The sequence below is a fragment of the Numida meleagris genome, chromosome Z (assembly GCF_002078875.1).
Source record: "Numida meleagris isolate 19003 breed g44 Domestic line chromosome Z, NumMel1.0, whole genome shotgun sequence".
Classification (NCBI taxonomy): Eukaryota; Metazoa; Chordata; class Aves; order Galliformes; family Numididae; genus Numida; species Numida meleagris.
This window is the reverse complement of record NC_034438.1, coordinates 75,088,109-75,108,911: the sequence shown is the minus strand read 5'-3', so window position 1 is coordinate 75,108,911 and position 20,803 is coordinate 75,088,109. Positions and strand designations below refer to the sequence as shown.

The following is a 20,803-nucleotide window of genomic DNA, read 5'->3' as shown; positions in this document are numbered from 1 at the left end:
ATTCTCTCCTGCCTCGCTCTCCTCCCCTCAGAACCTCTGCTACCCCCTTCCCTTCTCACACACACATAAGGACCCTCTCTGGGGATGTGCCGGTGCCTGTCAGGCTGAGGCTTCCAATTCTCTGTTTTTTATGCCTCAGTGGTCAGGGTGTCAGGCTCCCGCAGCACACACCAGCCAGGAGCTGGAGGAGTCACTGAGCACCATCAGCTTGGTGACAGTACCGTGTGCTTCTTAACATACTCTGCATATCCATCAGCCCTGCAAAAAGAGGCTGAGAGTAGAGGGGGGGGGCAGAGAGGGAATAGCAAATGAGAGAGAGAAACAAGTGAGCGCTGCAGGGAAAGGAGGGATGGGAGAGAAAGGCTCAGGCCCTGCTATCATCATCACAGCCTACCGGCAGGCAATCGGTCTGGCTGTAGGTGAGCTAAACTGGATGAATGAATGCTGAATGAACCCCTCATGGGTTCCACCAGGTGTTCCAGACCCATCAGCAATACTTCCCAACAGCACTGCCAACCAGCCCAAGTTCTGTGTTAAAAAAAAAAACAGCACAACGAATCGTTCACCCAGGGGCACACGTAGCGCTGCACGCACGCCTGTCTGCACCGTGGAGGTGGGAGTGGGAGTCCTGCATGTTGAACAGTGCACACCTGCTCTCAGAGCAGGTCTGACAGCATGCCAGCAGGATGCTTACTGCTGCTACACTTAGAGGCGGAGGTTTCGGTGGAAGGTTTGGGAGGGATGAACCATTCAGAGCAACACTGCAGCAGCAGGTCCTGGGAGAGGTGCTCCATCCCAGAATAGAGGCACTGGGGCAGAACACCATGCCTCTGGGCAAGCTGCGGGACTGACTGCACGGCCCAGCAGCGGTGGTGCAGCCGTGGGGCTGAGCCATGCAGCTCGGTGCTGGTGGTGGTGGGGACAAATCATGCAGCTGGGCGGTGGTGGGGCAGTGGTGGGGCTGAACCACACAGCTCGGTGGTGGTAGTGCAGGTGAGCTCACTTGTCTGCTATGCTACGTCTCCTCTAGGGACTGCCAGCTCGTTTTTACCAGCCTGTTTGCTTTAGGGTAAGGTTCCACTGCGTTTCCAAAGCGATGCACAGAAGAAATGAAAACTCTTGAATTCAAAAATCACAAGAAGCAGTGCGTGAAGAAAAAGATGTCATGACTTGAGAAAACGGCCCCTGCGCAGGGTTGGGAAGGCTGCGCACACCTCTGCACGCAGGGCGCTGGGTTCAGCCCACCTCACAGAATTCATCTGACATCATTCACCCTCAAACCACCGACCAGTGCCATCCTGCTCTCCGGAGCTCCGTGGAGCACCAGGGTGCTGCAGACCGTCTCTCACTGAAAAGGGAGAAGGATGGGGCAGAACAGCAGAAGTGCAAACGTTGGCTGTCCAATGGAAGCGAGATGTGCGGGACGACACCAGCCCCACAGAGACACAGGGGGAACTGCATACCTCCTAAAACATCATCCAAGTCTAAGGGAAGATCTGCAGTCAATCTCAACCAGTTTAGGACGTTGGCAGGTAAGAGAGGAGATGATGTGCATATTTGACATGCTTTTTTTTTTTTTTTTTTTTTTAAGGGATGCTGTAACCATGGAATGGACCTTTAGGGGTTACCTGCTCCAAATCCGTGCTCAAAGCAGAGCTAGCTTTGAAACAGGCCATGTCCAGCTAAGTTCTGTCCTTTCCAACCTTAATGACTATGACTCTCCCAGGACAAAGGTTCCAAGCTTCTCTGGGCTGCTGACTGCACAGTCACCATGCAGCACGAAGGAGATCTGGCTTGTGCTGTCCTACCCCATTGGGGTAGCACAACTGTAACACATTTGTCCCTTAGTCCTTCATCCTTCAGACCATGTTTAAGCACAGACACTAGCAACCTAACCAAATACAAAGCATTTTTGCCACCCAGCCAACTGGTACCTATTCACAGAATGACAAGTTTCACAAATACTTAACAAATTCTTGTAAATTCTTTCCCTTTGAATTTCAAAACTTTGAAATTGAGTATTTTTTTTTTAATCTAAAAAAATCTCATGTACAGACCAAAGTGTGACTCTGAATCAAGAAGCTTTCCATTTGACCCAAAGTAATTTTCACTGCTGTTTTTTGCTTCGATTGAACCTTGGACTTCCTTCCAATGGTAACAATCATTAGAAGCCAACAGAACCAGTGATTTACGTCGTCACTCTAATCTGAAATATCTCCTGTATGTAATCTGCGTGAGGAGAAACTCGGGGCATGTCAGAGACTGACCAGCTGGAAGCTGGCAGGACTTCTGCACTCCTATCTTTGTCTACGAGAATGGAGGGCAATGACAGCCCTGCCTCCTGCCCTGCAGATGCCTGGCTCTACTTGCTCTCATCCAAACACAGTGGATGGTGACACTAAAAAACAAAGGCACAAAAGAAGGAAACAGGGACCAAAGCACAACCCTACTAAAACAAAACACGTGTTTCAGATGTAGTGCTCAACCCGGAAAGAAGCCAAGCGGGAAAATACGTACGCCGAAAGTCTGTCATCTTCTACCCTGTTTGTCTCGGTGAAAACAGTGAAACTAATAACCAGCTGAAAGTCCCAGGACTAGCAAACAGAATCAATAAAGCACTCACTGCAGACCAGGCTTGGAAAATCTTCCTGAGTCTGGATTGCTAGAAAATACGCCTGTAAGAGTTAACAGTCCTGCATGCAACAGCAGTAACTGCGCTGCTGCGAGAGACCTCTGAGGGAAACGAGCAGCTTCCGTGTAGGCAGCACGTGTTTGCTTTGGCTTTTGGCGCAGACTGGGAGCCTTGCTCACATATGACAGCAAGCCAGCCCATTCCTGGTCTCAGCGCAGGGAAACCGAATCAGAGCCAGCCCCACGAACACGTCCGTGCTGACTCCAGCAGGAGGACAGCTGCTCGCTCCCCATCACCACCCTTCTTTACGCACAGGTTTGCACTCCAAGATGTAGATGGGCACAGAGTGAGAACACAGCAGAGCTCAGCAGTCACGGTGCGCGCTCCATCTCCTTCTTGGTGGGCTGCAGAGCTGAGGGCAGCACTTCCCCATCTGCCAGCTGCGTTTCACTGTCCCACTTTAGCCAGGAAAGTGAGGGCAGCAGCGTGGCAGCACATGGATAAGGAAGGGACAATGGTGACCACAAAGGCAATTCACTGGTTTGACTGATGAGACAAGAAACTCACGCCACCTCTTGGAGATACCTTTCTCCATCTGCCTAGCACATCACATTTCTCCCCTCGCTGCAGTTTCAGTAGCACTAAGGAGGCAGCAATCCCGGTAACTAGAAGGAGCGGGCAGAAAGCTTCTCTAATAGCTTTGACCAACCTTGTGATAAAAGGATTTGGGCATCCTGCACATCTGCATCCAAAACAAGGGCAGAGCAACAGGGAGAGCTGGACAGAGGAGGGAGCTCTAATGAAAAAGAAACTTCTCCAAAGGGAACGAGGAAATTCCATTTTGGAAAAAACTAGCAGTGAACTGTTTTGAAAAAAGGAAGGTATTTTTCAAAACACCTGAGACCCTCAACATCCAGATTGGAAGCTGCTGGTGAAGCATCTGGGCCCTGGGCTATCTGGGATTGTGTCGAGTAATTTATCCCTTATGTATGGGAAAAAGGTAAATAAAATATTAATAAACAGAAAAAGAGGAATGCTTCCTGTGCAATTATTATTTCCTTTTTTATTTGTTGAGGATGAAGTAGAAAGTAACAGATCTCAGGAAAATAACAGCATTTGCAGATGATAATTTTTCTTTACACATAACAGGATCACTGTTCGATTTGTTTGAAAACAATCTGATAAAGCTACGACAACATGAGCCGCCAGTTCTAGCCAAGACAGAGCCCCTGGAGCTGCTAGGTAGCAGCAGAAGTTCATGCACAGAAATACAACATGCATACAGACAGATGCACACTAAAGGAGAGTTCAGCAAATGTACATGCACAGATATGTGCACACTCTTTACGTATTTAGGCTTTTCTTGACCACATCTTATGCTAATGAAAACCACGGAGGCTTCATACACCACCTGTAAATCCACTGTAGCATCCAACGGATCGACAGACTGCGTACTATCACGTATGAATCCTTCCACCACACACCCCTACTCACCCAAAGCATTCTGCCTACGTCTGAAACGTATTCACTGATCAACGTTTGGGCACAAACTTTCACACATTTTCAACGTACTGGCACGCTCTGGCTAAATGTTTTTATACACTTCTATCAAAAAGCAGTGCATTGTAGTTGCAGCTGGAAGGCACATAGTCATATTCAGATAATATCTCCTCGAAGTTCCCAGTCCCACCAAGACTGCCAATTAACTTCTAATGAGAGAGATACATAATTTTATTATCACACCGACTGCACAGTGTTTTCGCTTCCTCTTATCTTGACATTACCTAGCAGCCGGTTGAAGATGTTCCTTTTTATTCGTAAGGGTCCTGAGTAGGTTGTCCTATTTAAAAAATCAAACATGCAGATTTTTGTAAGACTACTCATTTCCAAGAAGCTAGAAGGCACAGAAACCCCACCAATGACTAATGAGTTGTGGGTTAAGGTGGACGTACCTTGCTGTGAAGTCATTGTACTATTCTCGACCCGTGCTGCCTGCCATAAAATTTTAATGCTGCCTCTGACATATTTATGAAATACCTCACCCAGTCTTTGCGGGATGACAAAAAGATTTACATCTGTAATTACTGCAAGCACATAGGTATTAGATATGCACTTTAAACTTTTGTACACAAAGGTATTTAACTTTAATACAACAAAGGTAGGTGGTGCCACAGAGCAACCATATTGGAACTGCATTAGGAGAGAATTACCTCCCAGTACAAAGAGGACAACTGCCCAACTCATCTGCACAGAACACAGAGCTGCAATTAACGATGACAAGAAAGTTGCCCTTCCCTTCCCATGGCCGCCCTCTACAGAGCTGTCTGCCTGTCCTAACCAGACACCAGTATGCAACATTGTGGGACTCGGGGTGGACACAAGAACAAAGCAAAGCAAGCCATGCTAGTGATGCGTGGGCCCATCACTCCTCTGCTATAAGATTCACAGCAGAAAATGAAGTTCTCCTGTGTGCTGCCTGTCTTGTATACCTTGGCGGGTTGTTCCACCCACGTGGCACCACTACATGTGCCATATGGGTTACATATTACCAGAACAGCTGGCAGTTCTCTAAGTCTGGTCTGTGGGGCTGCCTTTGATCTTTGTGACACTCCATTCCAGGAGCACTGAGTGCCTTCTTTTACTCAGGTTGACACACATGCTCTCTGCCATTGCATCCAGGCCGTTCAGATGTTAGCACTTCCAGGCTACAAGTGCAATACAGCATCAGTTGATTTTCTCTCTTCCAAATGAATGGCTGGTAACACAGACTGGATGAAAAGGAAAAATTTTGTCTCACAGAAAACTATAAAATACAGTTTCAGCTCAAACTAGTGGGAAAAAAAGGCCAAAAACATAATGTAGAACGAAACAATGGTGACCACGTGGCTGAATGTTTATAAGCAAGAATCAGGGGAGGCCAAAAAGGCAGATACAGTGGTTAGAGTCTGTTACGCACCACTCAACCAGGATGAAGAAGTGGGTAAAATATTCCATAAGCAGCTGGCAAAAGTCACACAGTCACTAGCCCTTGTTCTCGTGGGGTCTTCAATTTACTGAATGTCTGCTGGAAATAAAACACAGCAGAAAGGAAACAGTCTGGTAGGTTCCTGGAGTATGTGGAGGATAACTTCCTGACAGAGGTGGTGAGTGAGCCAACAAGGGAAGATGCCCATTGGACCTTTTGCTTGCAAACAGTGAAGGACTTGTGGGTGATGTAAAAGTTGGAGGTCATTCTAGGCATAGCAATCAACAACTAATAGAGTTTTAGACTCTTGGAATAATAATGAGAGAGGCTAGCAAAACTGCCACTTTGGACTGTCAGAGGGCAGACTATAGCCTGTCTAGGAGATGCTCAGGTGATGGAGTATGTCCAAAGAAGGGCAGTGAATGTGGCGAAGAGTCTGGAGCACAAGTTTTATGAAGAGTGGCTGAGAGATCTGGGGTTATTTAGTCTAGAGAAAAAGAGGCTCGGGGAGACCTTATTGCTCTCTCCAGCTCCCTGAAAAGAGGCTTCAGCAAGGCGGGGGTCCATCTCTTCTCCCAAGCAACAAGTGATAGGACAAGAGGAAATGGCTTCAAGTTGTGCCAGGGGAGTTTCAGGCTTGACATCTGGAAAAATTTCCTCTCTGAAGAATGGTTTGAAGCATTGGACTAGGCTGCCAAGGGGGAAGGTATTTAAAAGACGTGTAGGTTTGGTGCTTAGGGACATGATTTAGTAGTAGACTTGGCAGCACTGTTAACAGTTGGACGTGATGATCTTAGAGGCCTTTTCCAAGCTAATTATTCTATGATTCTATGAAAATCTCCGAACTATGAATTGAAATGTTATTTTGGGATCAGATGAAAATGTTCCACTCCATTCTTTGTTCTGATCTTTGCCTTTCTTTTATAATTTCAGCCTTTGTAATAGCACAATACGTTGTTACTTCCAGGAATTTCACAAGCAATTCAACTAATTGTATAAGTAGTTATAAGGTTACAAGCCATAATGATATATCCATAATGTGGAAATTGGACTTCTAACACCTGGAAATTAAGAATTTTGGTAGCTTGATAAAGGTACTTTGCTGCTGACATGGAAGCAGTCTTCATTAAAGTAAAAATACAAATGTGAACAAGGGTAGGAAAGCGCATTGCTCACAGAGCAGTCTTCCACACCAGTATGCTCTGAGACATCCCACTGGTGTTCTCCTGACCTCAGCGATTGTTTGAGTATGTGGGGCAGACTGATGTTCAGCTGGGGCCAGATCAGCAGCTCAGACAACACCAGATCACAGCTGGCTCCTTCCCTTTCTGTCAAGGCAGCAGCCCCATCCAAGCACGGAAAACCCTCTCATTTTCTAAACCTCTGCACGGATGAACACTCACAGCTGAGTAGGTGCGAGCTAGTCAGACAATATTTTGTAACCAAAGCCATGTCAGGGTGAAATCTGCAGCCTCCTTGGTCTGGTGTGATACAGCTGGAATAGCAACAAATTGTGCCAAGCGTAAGAACACGACATTAGGAAGTGAGGGCTGATGGGATCCTCATTACCTCCCAAGCAGCGTTCCCAGGCAGCCTGATGCTCAAGGACACTGTGGCCTGTGCCCTGGTAGGAGCACATCCTGACTGCGTAGGGTAAACTTCCACAGGAAGACACTACTTGCTGAGTGCTGGCATTATGCTTCCCCACTTCAGTAAGTGCAAAGGACTGAACTCTAAGCAGCCCTTTGTAGAACCTCTGCTACAAAGGCGGCTCATGTGAGGAAGAGAAGACATGGCAGCATCTTTACCCTGGCCCAGAGACTAGTTGACACAGCAAGCCACCCTTCTCCTACCTGTACGTTGCTAATCCTGCTACTGAGTCCACAGACACATCTTCATTCTGCCAGTAGAGCATCTACCTATTCCAGGGAGTTACTTATTCTACAGTAAAGGTACAGTGGTGCAAAGTAACCTTTGCAGCTAATGCTTGAAAATCCAAGGACCCAGTGGGTTTACTGTGAAGCAGACACCAAATGGAATCAGTGCTGCTTTTAGTAGCAATCAGGGGGAATACATTTAAATTTCACAACTTCTTTTCCAGTCAGTGTAGAGACTGAACCACAATTCACTGCAGCCACAGCTGGCAGACAACATGCAAACAATCAGCATCTGGTGCCACATCTTGTTCTAGAAATTGGTGAATGTCTTCTTTCTGGGGATGCCTTACTTTCCCTTCTCCTGGCACAGCAGGAGCTGTACATGTCCTTGTGAGCAGGACATGCATAAGGTGCTTCATCTAGCTTTTCTGACCTACATCCTTCTATGCATATACTTACAACTGCCGGATGTAGGTGCACAACACAGAACAGTTCTCCAACACAAACACTATTTTGTACAGTTTGACTGCCTCCATTTTAAAAGACATCCTCAGACAGAAGTGCTGACATGGAAACGAGGTGTCTTTAAAACTCCCTCTTTCATTTCGACTAAGATCTTGCTTAAATTTTTTCTCCTAGTTTGTTTTTCTTTCTATTACTCCATTAATTTTTTTCTGTTCACACTGATGATATCACATCGCATCATACTGCATTGCCATCTGTTGTAACATCTTGGCATTTGGCTTGTTTTGCTGATGTTTCAATGCATCCAGAAACTTCTGGAAATAAAACACTTAATTCTCAAGGTATTTTGATGTTTGGTCTAAATATCAATTTGTGACTACATGAGTTTACTGCAGGACAAATGTTCTATGTTCAGACAGTCCTAACTGCCAGTAAACTACCTACAGCAATCATCCAAAAAATCGAGCTTACAGTCTTTGAAAACAAGTCCAGCAAGGGTGAAAATACTGAGGTCAGAATTAACATTCTGCAGAAGAACTGCTGCAGACTGCCATAAAACCTCTGCTGTGCTCCTCCTGCAGCTGCAAAGAGAAGAAAGTTGGGGCTCAGTGATGAATCCTCGTCTCCAGCCTCCAATTGCTTTCCATTGGCAACACAGAGTCTGGAAACGGGAGACAGCCAGTTCACTGCAGACTAACTTGGCAAGTGTTTTCCAAGACTGTGAAGCTGCACGAGTGTCTGAACTCTCAGGGTGATCCCAGAGTCAGGTGCATCTTTGAGCACAAACAGAAACCCAGGCTTGTGAAGACGCATGCAAAGCGCACCCCCTCCATGGGGTGCTAAGTGCAGGCTGTGGACATGCTAGCCAGGGTCTGACGGTCCAACTTGAAAAGAAACTGCATTCTGCAGAGCACAGGCCAATAAAACATCTGGCAGTTCAGCTGTGGAGCTGGGATGTGACCACAGTATAGACTCCTGCTCCCTGTGGTGCTGCTTTACTGCTGCTTCTATGGTGGCACAGGGCTGACTTGGTGCCCGGCAGAGTGCAGACAGCACGGCACACGTTTGCAGCAGCCATGCCACGCTCCTCCTGCTCAGGGGTGCAGTGGGCCACAAAATGTTTTCTCCTCTGCTTACTTTTGGGATCTGAGCACTTTCTCACACTCAACCATAGTGCGTCAGAAAACTGCCTGTTTGATGCTAGTGACTTGGTCTGCTCCTCCACTCTCTCACCAGCCACATTATTGCTCCTAGCACCTCCATGCCATTGCTGGCTGCAGTAGGGCAGACGATCTGTTGTTTGTAACTGCAGTGTTTTTGTAACCTCGAAAAGGTGAACGCACAGAAATTACATAGTATTTTCTGTACTCTCACATCTCTGACGCTCAGCCTGAGGAACTTCACCACAAGCAGAGCTCTGCCCTGCAAGCACACGCAGTGTGTGCTCCGCTGGCGGCTGTTGCTGCACACCTTGGAAGCAATGACTGCATCCAGGACAAAAGCATCTTCCCCGGATTTTCAGTGCCTTGCACTGATAATCCAAAACACAGCCTTCCAAAATCTGAAGCCTTGTGGCTTCCTAATTACATTCAGCTTTTTTGTAGTTACTTGTGTTTTGTTTCCACCAACAGACAATCAGCACTGACAGTAACACAAAAAGAGCCGACTGGAGGGCACTGGTGGAGCGCAGCACAGAAAGCCCAACTCGCAGCCCCACAGGGAAGTGGATCCTGCCGGTGCCCTGCTGCGCAGTCTCAGTGGGAATGAGCAGACACCGTGTAAAGGCAAGCCCTGCTGCTCAGGCCTGCACCGAGCATTCCCCAGTGCTGTCTACCTCCTGCAGGGCTCATGCAATTCATGGTCAACAGACAAATGTCCAGCGTTCCATCCACAAGCACGTCCCGTTGGAAGTGCTGGGGCAGAGGCTGCTGTTCATTGTGTTCACAGTGCTCTGGGAACAGTGGGACTCTCAAGGAATTGGCTTGGATAGGATAGGGAACGGGATAGGAAAACTCCTAGTGACATTAAAAACAAACCAAACCAAACGAACAACAAAAAACAGCAGGGCCTTCTAAATTCTTGTTATTGCTTCCATAGCCAGCACTGTTGCCTGAAGATGGGCAGAGAGTCAAACTCGTAGCGCTGAAGGAAACACCATCAGAAAGCAGCCTCTATTTTTAGGCTGCTGGCAGCATCTCCTCGTGGGTGCGTGAGCTCACGCTGCACTGAGGCGAGAGATAAAAGCTGCAGCTTCGCCTGCCTGGGAGATGCAAGGCTTATCCCGGTATCGCCGCGCAGCCAGAGCTCCCCGGAAGGAACCCGCAGCGCTGCAGCGGCTCCTCGGGCCGGGAAGCACAGCCAGCCCCGCAGGCACCGACAACGCCTTTCCTCCGCCCCGGGCACAGCACGGCCAGAGCGACCGCTGCCCCGGGCGCTGCTCCGCCTGCGCGAAGCCCTGGAGCAGGAGCGCTTTCGCCGCAAACAGCGACTTCAGCCCAAGTGCCCAAACAAAACCCCGCGGGCGCCGTCCCTCGGCACCGCTCCGAGCAGCCCCTGCCCCGGGCGGGCTATGGCTTGGGGCGCGGTCCGCCCGCAGCCCCGGCCCCGCGGCCGGCAGAGCGGAGCCGGCCGGGCTGTCGCTCAGGAGCTGCCCCTCGGTGCCTCCGTCCTGGGTCTGCCTGACGGGGGGGTCTGTCTGAGCCGCTGCTGTCAGGGATTTCAGACAGAACGAGCCACCGAACGCGGGTCTGACAGCTCGCCGCCGAATTAGAGCTATTTGCATGCTAATTTTCACCGTGCTTAGCTCGCTGGCAGACCCAGAGCAAGAAGCAGCCTCTGTGTGTTTGGAACAATGCTTGACTGATCTAGCGGCGTTAACGAGCAAATTATGGTAATTTTGTTATTACAAATTCATAGAAATTTCCAAAGAGTGGAGCAATACAATATGTTTTTTTCTCCTCCTCCTCACTCCTAAATATGGAACCTTTTGTTTATACACACTTTGCTTTGCTTACTTATGTTTAGTTATGCATACTGTTTCACTTCAAAGGGAGGAGGCAGGAATTATCGCTGGAGCAAAGGGAACCAGTGCAGCAGGCCGAGCTGGCTTCGCCATGTATAGATACCTGGGACAGCATCCCAGCTGCTCTTATCAGCAGTGCCCTGAAAGCCAAGGGCATCGAGGCTCACGGGCCTTGCTCAAGATCTGGCCTGCAGGAAGGGAACCTGTTTGGGAACAGAAGATCCAGAGGCCGCTGGCTTTTCCTTCATAGCCCTTCACCTTCTTGTCCTTGCTAGCATGATTTCTGCATCAATTTAGTGAAACAAAATGTTACGTATGTTCTGTGCAAGTGCAGAAGTTGCACATCTGAAAGATGAACAGAATGTTCCCCTATGCTTCTGTGATCCTGGCAGCCCCTTACTCAAAATGCTCAAAATACACGAGCAGTAGATAAACATACATCAGTTTCCTAACTACTTTGTTATTAATTATAATAAATACGTATTAATTATTTGTCAGTTGATTGTCAGCCTGTTTCTGCCTTGAGATATTTGTGATGGGGCATCACATGATGAAACTTCTGTAGAAATTGTTCTCTGAGACTATAGAACAGTGGGAAGACATCTATGTGAAGCAGACCTAGGCCTGGGAGAAAGCAGTAAGCTCACTTAAGTAGAAAAGACATCCTCCAACATCCCAAGCATCAGTACGTCCTATTTCCTAGCAGTGGTCCTCTGGCTTTAAAGGCAGATGCTGTGACAAGTTTTTGTGTGCTTCCCGGGTCACGAAGGTGTTTCAGGGCCGTTCTGGATGATGGCTGCATTTGCACGACGTGAGTGTACTCACAGGCTGAAATGTGAACTCCCCAGCGGGCAGCTTCAGATTGCCTTCAAGGCTGCTACGCCAAGCACTTGTCCCAGCATCACGCCTTCCACCTGCCTCTAAGAGCACTGCCACGATTTCCCATGGCACCTCCTTTCCCTGGTCAGGCTCTCTGCCCCACAGATGAGTAGCCAAAATGAACAAACAAGAATGCACATGTCCTCCTGAACCCACCTGTCCACCAGAGCAACCCCAGCGCATCGCTGAGCGCCCTGGCCCAGGGAGCCCCTCCAGCACCGGGCACAGCAGGGTGATGGAAATGAGCACGGTACGATCTGGTCTACGCCAGAGCTGCATAAAGCCAAGGCACTGGCACAAAGTCAGTGATCCTAATCAGCACAGGGACAAAAATCCTTGCTGGGATACCAGAGTATGAAGCAGGTGAAGCAGATGGCAAACAGATTCCGAAATTATCACCAGGCTGTAAGGAGACAACTTGCCGCTTTCCACCCCACCAGAGAAACGTCAAGGTTCATTCCTTGTTTCCTTTGGAGATCTTTTCAGAAAAAAAGAGCTTGATTTTCCTTTCTGTTTTACTGGCGGCAACAGCTCCACTGTTCCAGTAACCAGCCAGCTCCAGCCTCATGCGGAGAAGCAGGAGGACACTGCTCAGGCTCTGCCACTGATGCCCTCTGCCAAGCCACGCACAGTGACTTCTGTGTCAGAGCCTGTTTTTCAGTGTGTTACCTCGCAGCTACCTTCCTGTCACATGCTTACTGCTTCACATCGGGAGGTTACAGAACACAATCACAAAACTTTGGCACGGGCAGAGTCAGAACAAATAACACAGATGCATGAAGATAGCAGTGAGTGGAAGGCTTCGGTCTGTCCGGGAAGCCTGTCCCCGAAGGCTCTGTGCAGAAGCCACTCACTCATCCCTGCCTTCTGATCCCAGCCACAACACAGCACTTGTGCTCCTGTTGTTTGTAAAACATCCCTGTACGCTGTGTATCAAGCAGGTTGAGAGAGGTTGTTTTCCCTTCCAGGATTAGATGGGAGAAAAAGACCAAACAGGGAGAAGATACACCGTTTGGCATGTCTGCATCAATACCCACTAATCACAAGGAAGAATCTTCTAAAAACTATGTGTTTTTTTTCCCCCAAGATCATTTTCTGCTTTGCTCATCAGGATGAGCCTCTTTTTTTGATGAAAAATTGTTAGTGGCACCGTTGCTATTTTTATACTTTTCAAAGACTGGTTTTGAATGTCACTGTTTTCAGGTCCCTTTAGTTGGGTAATTGCACATGGACTTCATATAAAGGAAATTCATTTGTTCAGGGTCACTGCATGGTTTTTCATTAAAAACAAATTACCGGTGCTCAGAAAGGACATCTGGGTTTCAGGAGTCCCATTAATGACTGTATTTTCAGCATCGCTATTCTGGATGCTCTACCCTTTCCTGTCAGCCTGTGCTCAGGGCCCCAGGAGGACAGTGTGAATGACAGCCCTGGGGAAGGGAGGGCACAGGAGAGGGCTCCTCCCAAAGACAGGGAGAGAGGAAAGAGGGGGAAAGACAGGACACAGAGGGTAACGGGGCTGTTATCTGAGCGCCTCTGAAACCAGGGCCAGAACAGCTACTTACACGGGCAAGCAGCGCTGCTTGAGCTGCTGAGCACAGAGCAGCCAGGCACGGAGTGCAGGCAGGCAGGAGGTGTGAGTGGGTCCAGAAGTTGCACCTCAGGGCCTGCAGCAGGTCACCATGGTCACTGGGGGGAGAAGGGTGGAGGGCAATTTCTGCAGGTCCTCATGGGACCATCAGGCACTGTCCTGTGACAAGGCAGCAGCCAGTAGGCTCCATCGAGATCCTAAGGGTGACCCGCACCTCTGTTGTATAACAGTGGTTCTGGACCAGAGCAGAGCTCTCACACCTGTGTATGTGTGTGGACTGCTAGCACCACTGGTTCTCGGGCAGGGACCTCCTGTTAGAGCTCACTGACCAGCTCTGTTCATTGTGTCAGAAGGAAGCTCATCAGTTCCTGATTCCGTGGTGTGTTTTCTGCAGTGCTGTAACCAAAACACGGAGTCATATGATGATGGGGTAATTCTGCTGCACAAGGCTGCAGCAGGTCTCCTGACCCTGCACGCAATAGGGTGAGCAAGGAGCCAGACCTGGGTGCTCGGGGCTTGAAAACCCACGAAGGCAGAGACAGCACAGCTTCTCCAATCATCTCCAAGACCTCCTGATGGGTGGAAGTTTGAAGCCTTCCCATGTGCCCTATCTTAATCTGTTTCAGCCAACACGTACTGCCTTCCCTTGTGCTGGGGGTCATCTCCTCCTGTACATGGATAAAGCTGTTACACAGGGTGGACCCCTGGATGCATGCCACAGTGCTGTGCTTGTAGCCAGCATGCAGACAGAGCATGGCACCAACCACTGCTCTCCAAGCTCAACCATCCCACCAGTTGTCTTCCCATCTAGCTGTCCACCAGCAGCTCCACGCCATAGCATGTAACAGGGCCTGGAGTGGCCAGGCAGCAGCTGCAGCCTGCTGCTCTAACAGCCCAGGCAGCACCTCCAGGGGCAGGCTGTGCTCCTGCAAGTCCTTCCCTGTTCTCCTGTTGAGCACCTATGAGCAGTGCTGAGTGCCTGAGCTGCAGCACGTCCCCAGTCACCTTTACAAGGTTGGCAGCCACCAGAAGCAGCACTCACAAGTAGGGCCTGTACCTGCAGAGCAATACTGCCTACAGGAGCCACGGGAAATGCCAGCTCTCAGTTTGTAAAGCTCTGGACTGAAATCAAAGCCACATGTCTGCTTCTTTCATTTCTCAAGAGAACAGTATTGGGTTCACTTATTCTCTTGGCCACATTAAATATTCATGGATCACATAAAAGAAGAAAATTCTGTGGTGACACTTAAGTTCTGCAGGGAAGGAAGAGAGGAAAACTGGATCAGAGTTTTGTGCCAGGCACAGGGATTCAGGGGGGAGATGCTCCTGTGGGAAGGTCCCACTGCTGGAGGGTCAGGACAGGCTAGTGGTGGGGAGCAGCCTTTCCTGTTCAGAGGGAGAGCAGGGAGGTGGGAGAAACAATGAGAAGAGAACAAGAAGCTGAATCCGTGCAGCTCTTGTGTCCAGCCTGAAAATGCCAAGGGGCTCAGACCTTTCCCTCACCCTTCTCACACACTGTATGAGACAGACACCAAAGACATGAGACAAGCACCAGCAGCGCAGTGAGGACCCAATGAACTCAGCGCAGCACAAGCAATGTCCACAGAGGGCAATACAGAGCCCTTTACATCTTACCATGTGTATGTTTCTCCCACACCTCTAAGTACTTCACTCTCACAAATACTTAATTATGAGCAGAAATTCGTGGCTAACAATTAAAAATCTTATCAAGGAAGCATATTTCTGGCAGGTGCTCTGAAAACTATGACAAGGAAGCAGCAGGTCACAAAATGAATCCCCGTGAAAAGGTAAAACAAATGCATACACGCTTGGTCATGGCAATGTGTCTGTTTCAGAACAACCACGGATGTTCTCTGGCCCCAGACCTGATCTGTCAGCTGCCTCTGGGTCAGCCCTCAGACTGCAATGCTCTCCCTAGCCAGGCTCTGAGACTGGCCCTGCAAATGACAAGAGGCAAAGAAGAATTGGGAAGGCGTTTGGGATGCTAGTTAGCAAATTCTCACTTAAATGAGAAAGCAAACCTGAAGAAATTGCAGCTGACCTTCACACTAGCTGGAGCAGAAGGTTGTTATTAAAGGAACCAGTGAGAGGAACAGTGCAGTTATTCAATGTAACGGGTCACAGAGGCCTATGTGTAGTTAAAAATAAAATCTATTACCCAGGAAAACTGGCTTAGATGACTGTACATCACTGAACCCCCTCTGGATTTCCTTGTGCTGAGCTCTGCCATGCCCATCACTCTCCCAGTTTTGAGTCCTGCTCCAGCAGGTGTGCCCAAACAGCTGGTAACAACTGGTGCACTCATTCCCCAGTGCCCACCAAAAAGAAAAGGAAGAGTAAGCCACCTCCTTAACTGGGACGTGACAGAGGCTCACAACTGCATATTGGATATAAGGTGGTCCAGAAGAAGGGGTTTCTGAAAGCCTCCAAATCACCACCTTCAAGTGCACATAAGCTGTTTGAAACTTCCCATGGGTAAGCTGCCCGCTGCAGACGCCAGGGAGGGCAGATCTCACCCATGCCTTCCTTGTCACCAGGTTTACCCTCAGTGGCAGAATGAGCCTCAAGAAAGGCCGGGGCTCAGGGCTCTGGTGAAGAGCCAGCACAGGAGAGTCCGAGCAAGAGATGAGGGGACTGGCAGGATGGGACATCTGACAGTGCTGGGCCCTGCTTCCCACTCACTGTGCTGCATCTCTAAGCTGTGTGTTTAATATCAGGTTCAGGCATAGCACCCTCATTTGTTCATACATCTCCATGGCCTACCTGACACACGTGATTAACTGATCCTGGTGTTCCAAATGCTCCAAGTGTAACTACAGTTTGCAGTCATGTTAAAAAGTAAATAGAAGTGCAAATCTTCAGCTGATCTAAGCAGCTGGCAATGCTTCTGAAGTAAGAACAGCCTCAGTGAGGACAGAAAAGCTTACCAGTAACTTTGTGTGCCCTTGAGAAATAGCATGCAGCAAGGAGTCAAACCTTTCAGACTTGCTTTCAGATCTTCACACCTTATCTTTACAAGAAATGAAGAACTTTCCAAAACTTATATTTCATGGATAAAAATTATTTCAACTTAACCTCTGATCTAGCTTCCATAACCAGCAGAAGTAAAATGGCTGCTTCTTAATTTCTCAGTGATCTGCTGGAACACATTTAACAGAATATAATCAGTTTGGGACAAAAAAACTAATCCCAAAACATCCAGGACAATAAATAACTTCCATTGACTCCTACTTGCTTACTGAGAGCACTGTTTTCCAAATCACCATCTCCTGGAGCCAAGTGACTACATATGAAATTCCAGTTTGGAGGATTTTCTTCAGTAGCTGTCTGACCTTGCTGACTCCAAAGTGACTAGCTCAAAAGACCTTAAAGGCCTGGAAAGCAACAGGTAGGGATAAGAAAGCAAATCCCCGAGTTACCACTCATTTTCAAACCATATGATACTTAGGGGCCAGATTCATGACTATTTAATCTGTAAGTTTGGGGCTCAGAATACTTTCCCTTGTAGACAGCAATGTCTGTCATGCCCAGATCAACAGCAGCAGAGCCTGGGGACAAATCCTATTGTTTCCTTCGGGCTGACATGAGAGCACTGATTTCCAGCAGCACTGGACCTCCCGTGCTCAGTCAGGAGCAAACCCTTGCAGACTTCCTAACACCAGGCATTCACCAGCTGCTTGCTGCCAGCACCCAAATGTCACCCTCCTGCACAGAGTTATGTGCAGATCCACAGATCCCTTATTTTGCAGACTCACCAGGCACCATTCCCGTCAGCGCAGGGGCGGAATAGCTGCCCTGTCCAGCAGGGGGGACGTGCGGCGGGTATCCTGGGAGGGTTGTGCTTGCCAGCTCGCGACCTGAGGAATCAAACCAACAAATCACCATGTGAGCATCACCGCTGGCGGACGTGCTTCTACATCTCCCTGACTGTGGCAAAGACAGCCGCCTGTTTGTTGTAACAGCTCCGCATGTATCAGAGAGGAGCTGCTAGCTTGGCGGAGAGAGGAGAAACCATTCTACTTACTCTATCAGCTGCCATCGTGCTGTGGAAAGGTGAGAGATTGAAAGGGGAAGAGCAGATCCCTGCAGGGAGAAGCAGCCCTGTTCTGAACTCCAGCTACTCTCCTTTTATTCCCAAGTTTCTCCAGAGTTCAGCTTTGTAAAGTCAGAAAGAACAAAAAGTGAAATAATGCTGATTTTAATGACACTTGCCCAGAAAACTCTCCACAAAATGACGGTGTATGAGCTGATGGATTGCACAGATCTAAATATGATAAGGGTGTCCTTTTGATCTTCTATTAAAGTCAGTTTAGGGAAACACAAACACATAATTTCCAAAACGTTGCTGTTGTTCCAGAAGAAGAGCAGTCCTATTCACAGCCTGATGCAGCACTCTTCACTGACGCTAGGGAAACCTTCTTTTTTCATTAGGGTCAGCACAGGTCTCCCATACAAATAACGCTGCAGAAAGCAAGCAATGGGTTGTCCCCCATCTCACCATACCCCTCATCCAGAGTGCTGAGGTGCCCTCGCTTCAAACCCAGCTCCAGACAAAGCTGCACACAGTCCCTGGACCCGTAGCTGCAGATGCTTCACCGAAGGCATCAAGGAAGCAACGGCACAGCCAGGACAGTGTCTCCCACAGCGCAGATCCCAGGCTAACTTCCTGCTCCACAGGCTGCAATGGGATTTCAGGGAAATCTACAGTTTGTTCTATCAAAATTACATCAGGAGCCCACTGGGAGAAAGGGATGCTCCTGTGAATCGTACCAGGAAGGATCCATCGCAGATAGCCCCTCCTCAGAGAGGAAATTCTGAAGCTCCTTCGTGGTCTCCTTGTGGACTGTGAAGACATCTTTGGATATGTCACGCATCCAAGGATAAATGCCTTCAAAGCATAATCACACACATGGTAACATCTACCTTGGAACTTCATGGAAGGGCCTGTAGCTGCTGTCCTGTCCTGCTGTGTTGTATCACCTGAGCTTCATCTCCAGGCAGGTGAAGAAAAAGGGTCCCTGTTCTGTGTGCCGCCTGCAGCAGGGGTTTGTCCCCTGTCCTGCATGGCTCAAAGGTCACCTGGATGCTCCTGTGCCAAAAGGCACGCGTGTAGGAGATCATTCAGGCCGCAGCTTGCTTCAGTTTCACAGGAATAACTGATTTCAGAGAAACACCAACAACCCTAGCACAGAACAAGGATAAGAAGCGGCCTCCATCCTCACACGTTTATAACAAGCATGAGCAAAGCACATCTGCATTTTAGCAGTGGGCCACAGAGACTTCAGAACACAATTTTCCCGAGCACCTTCAACCTGGGCTTTTCTAAAGGTTAACAGGTACCTCTGTCTGGAGGCAGGGCACGGAGGCTGAAGGCAGAGCTCCCTCCCTCCTGCCCTCACATCACACAGCACAGAGCACCTCGGCTGGCTCCTTCAGCCTCAGAAGCAGCTCAACTAGCGCAGAGTCTGTCAGGGCTCTCCAGCAACAATTTCTGCCAACACTGTGAGGCCGCTGCCTAAATTTCAGGTGTCCCAGTGCCTTACACAGCATTGCCCCAGGGGGTCTCCCCATGGCAGCCCCAGCAGCACCTGTGGCTGTGTGGTACCTGCTGGCCTGCAGCTGCAACACAAGGCATGAGGATGGGCCTCCTGCTCCTGCACAGTCACTGCAGCCTCATATAACATCAAGGAAACAGCTTGTAATTCTCACATGATCCCATCTTGCAAATTTTATCACAAATTTATATGCAAAAACAAACAAACAAACAAACAAAAACTAGAGCATGGTGTCTTGTTTTCCACCAGCAACCACTGCTACACTGCTGGCTGGAGACACCAGCATTTTTCTTTTCTTCAAATAGAAAGTGGGACTGAAAGAAAAGAGCAGAATAATGGACTCCGTGTGCTTGGCCTAAACCAGGTCATTGATTAGCTGACAAACACTTGGTTACATTCTGCAGATAACTAACTGCTTCTGATCCTCTTGGCAAGGAAGAGAGTCCTGAAGGCCACAAAGTTACCCTGTCCACATTTATCTGAGGATGAATATTCAGAGCAGTGTGCTGCACTCGGGTGTCCTACCTCGCTGATTCTTGTGCCATTTCAGCACATAGGAGACCCTGCTGTCTCCTTCAGGCTTCTTCACGGGACTCCTCCATGTCACTGGGGAGCACCCTGAGGTCTGTCTGCAAGGTGGACTCCAATCCATCATATGCCAGGGACTCGCTCACCCAGCCTTTCCACAAAGGCAAAATTCAACCATGCTGTTTGAGTGGGTGGCAACCCTGCCCACGGTATGGGGGTCGGAACTCGGTGATCTCTAAGGTCCCTTCCAACCCAGGCCATTCTGAAATTCTACGTCTCTTTAGTTCCCAGGTCCCAAGCAAGCTCTGTCTCATCCACATATGATTTTTGCCTTTGTCCCAGGCACTTAGCACCACACCAGAGCAGTGAAGCACTATGCCTTCACTCTTAGCAGCACTCTGGGCACCCCACATGGTGTGCAAAGCAAGGCTGGGAAGGAATTGGAACCTTCATCCTGAGTCAGCATGTTCTAGAAATTGAGGGGAGCATACAGCTGAGGAGAGAGGATGCTTTCACATGAGTGTGGCATCCCACCAGCGTCAAACAGTGTGCCACTTTCCTACAGTATCCAACTTCTGCAAACCAGACAGTAAAGCGTCATCATCCACCAGAACTGCAATTAGACCAGGGACTAGTTTGAAGAAGGTTCACTGGCATAGGATAAAAACAGCAGTCACCCCAGAAGTAATGTTTGCACAGAAAAACATGAATACAGGATTACCTGCACTCCACAGCCCTTGTCACAGCACCACACAGACAAAGAACCACCCTCTGAGAAGCAAAGATGCAGAGTAGAAGAGGACCGTGTCTGGAGACAATCTTGGCTTTTCCATCTCTTCAACAGAGAAAAAATTCACCACTTCCTTAGCAAGCTGTCACAAGTCTGATGGATTAAAGTGCTGCAGTATGCCAAGTAATGTGACATTTCGGAGACGCTTCCCAACGTGCTTGGTGCTTGTCTTGCACCAAGGAGCACACTGGCCTAATCCAGTCTGTAAACTTGTCCGTCTTGAGCTTGCTACAGGGATGAAATGTTGCACATCATTTTGAGCTGGAGGCATATTCCTGCTGGAATTCATTCTACATTCCTCCAGAAACTAGAATATAATGATGCTAAATAACAACAATATCACCTGGCACAGTGGGACCAGTGGCTGCAGATGTGTGTCAAAGTGGTTGGCCCTGCACACAGAAGATACGCAATGAATGTCCGTCCTTCCATTCACTGAGAGCTGACAGCGTGCTTGCACTGAGAGCAAATTATCGTT

The 20,803-nt window shown here is 48.7% G+C and overlaps 1 protein-coding gene across 1 annotated transcript in view; it reads right to left on the bottom strand.

Moving 5' to 3' along the window:
• PAX5 (paired box 5) overlaps window positions 1-20,803 on the bottom strand; it is a 122,888-nt gene that overhangs the window by 14,676 nt on the left and 87,409 nt on the right. Inside the window, exon 8 of the mRNA XM_021380143.1 lies at window positions 17,208-17,309. Coding sequence (XP_021235818.1) covers window positions 17,208-17,309 — 102 coding nt within the window. The remainder of the gene's footprint in view (window positions 1-17,207; window positions 17,310-20,803) is intronic.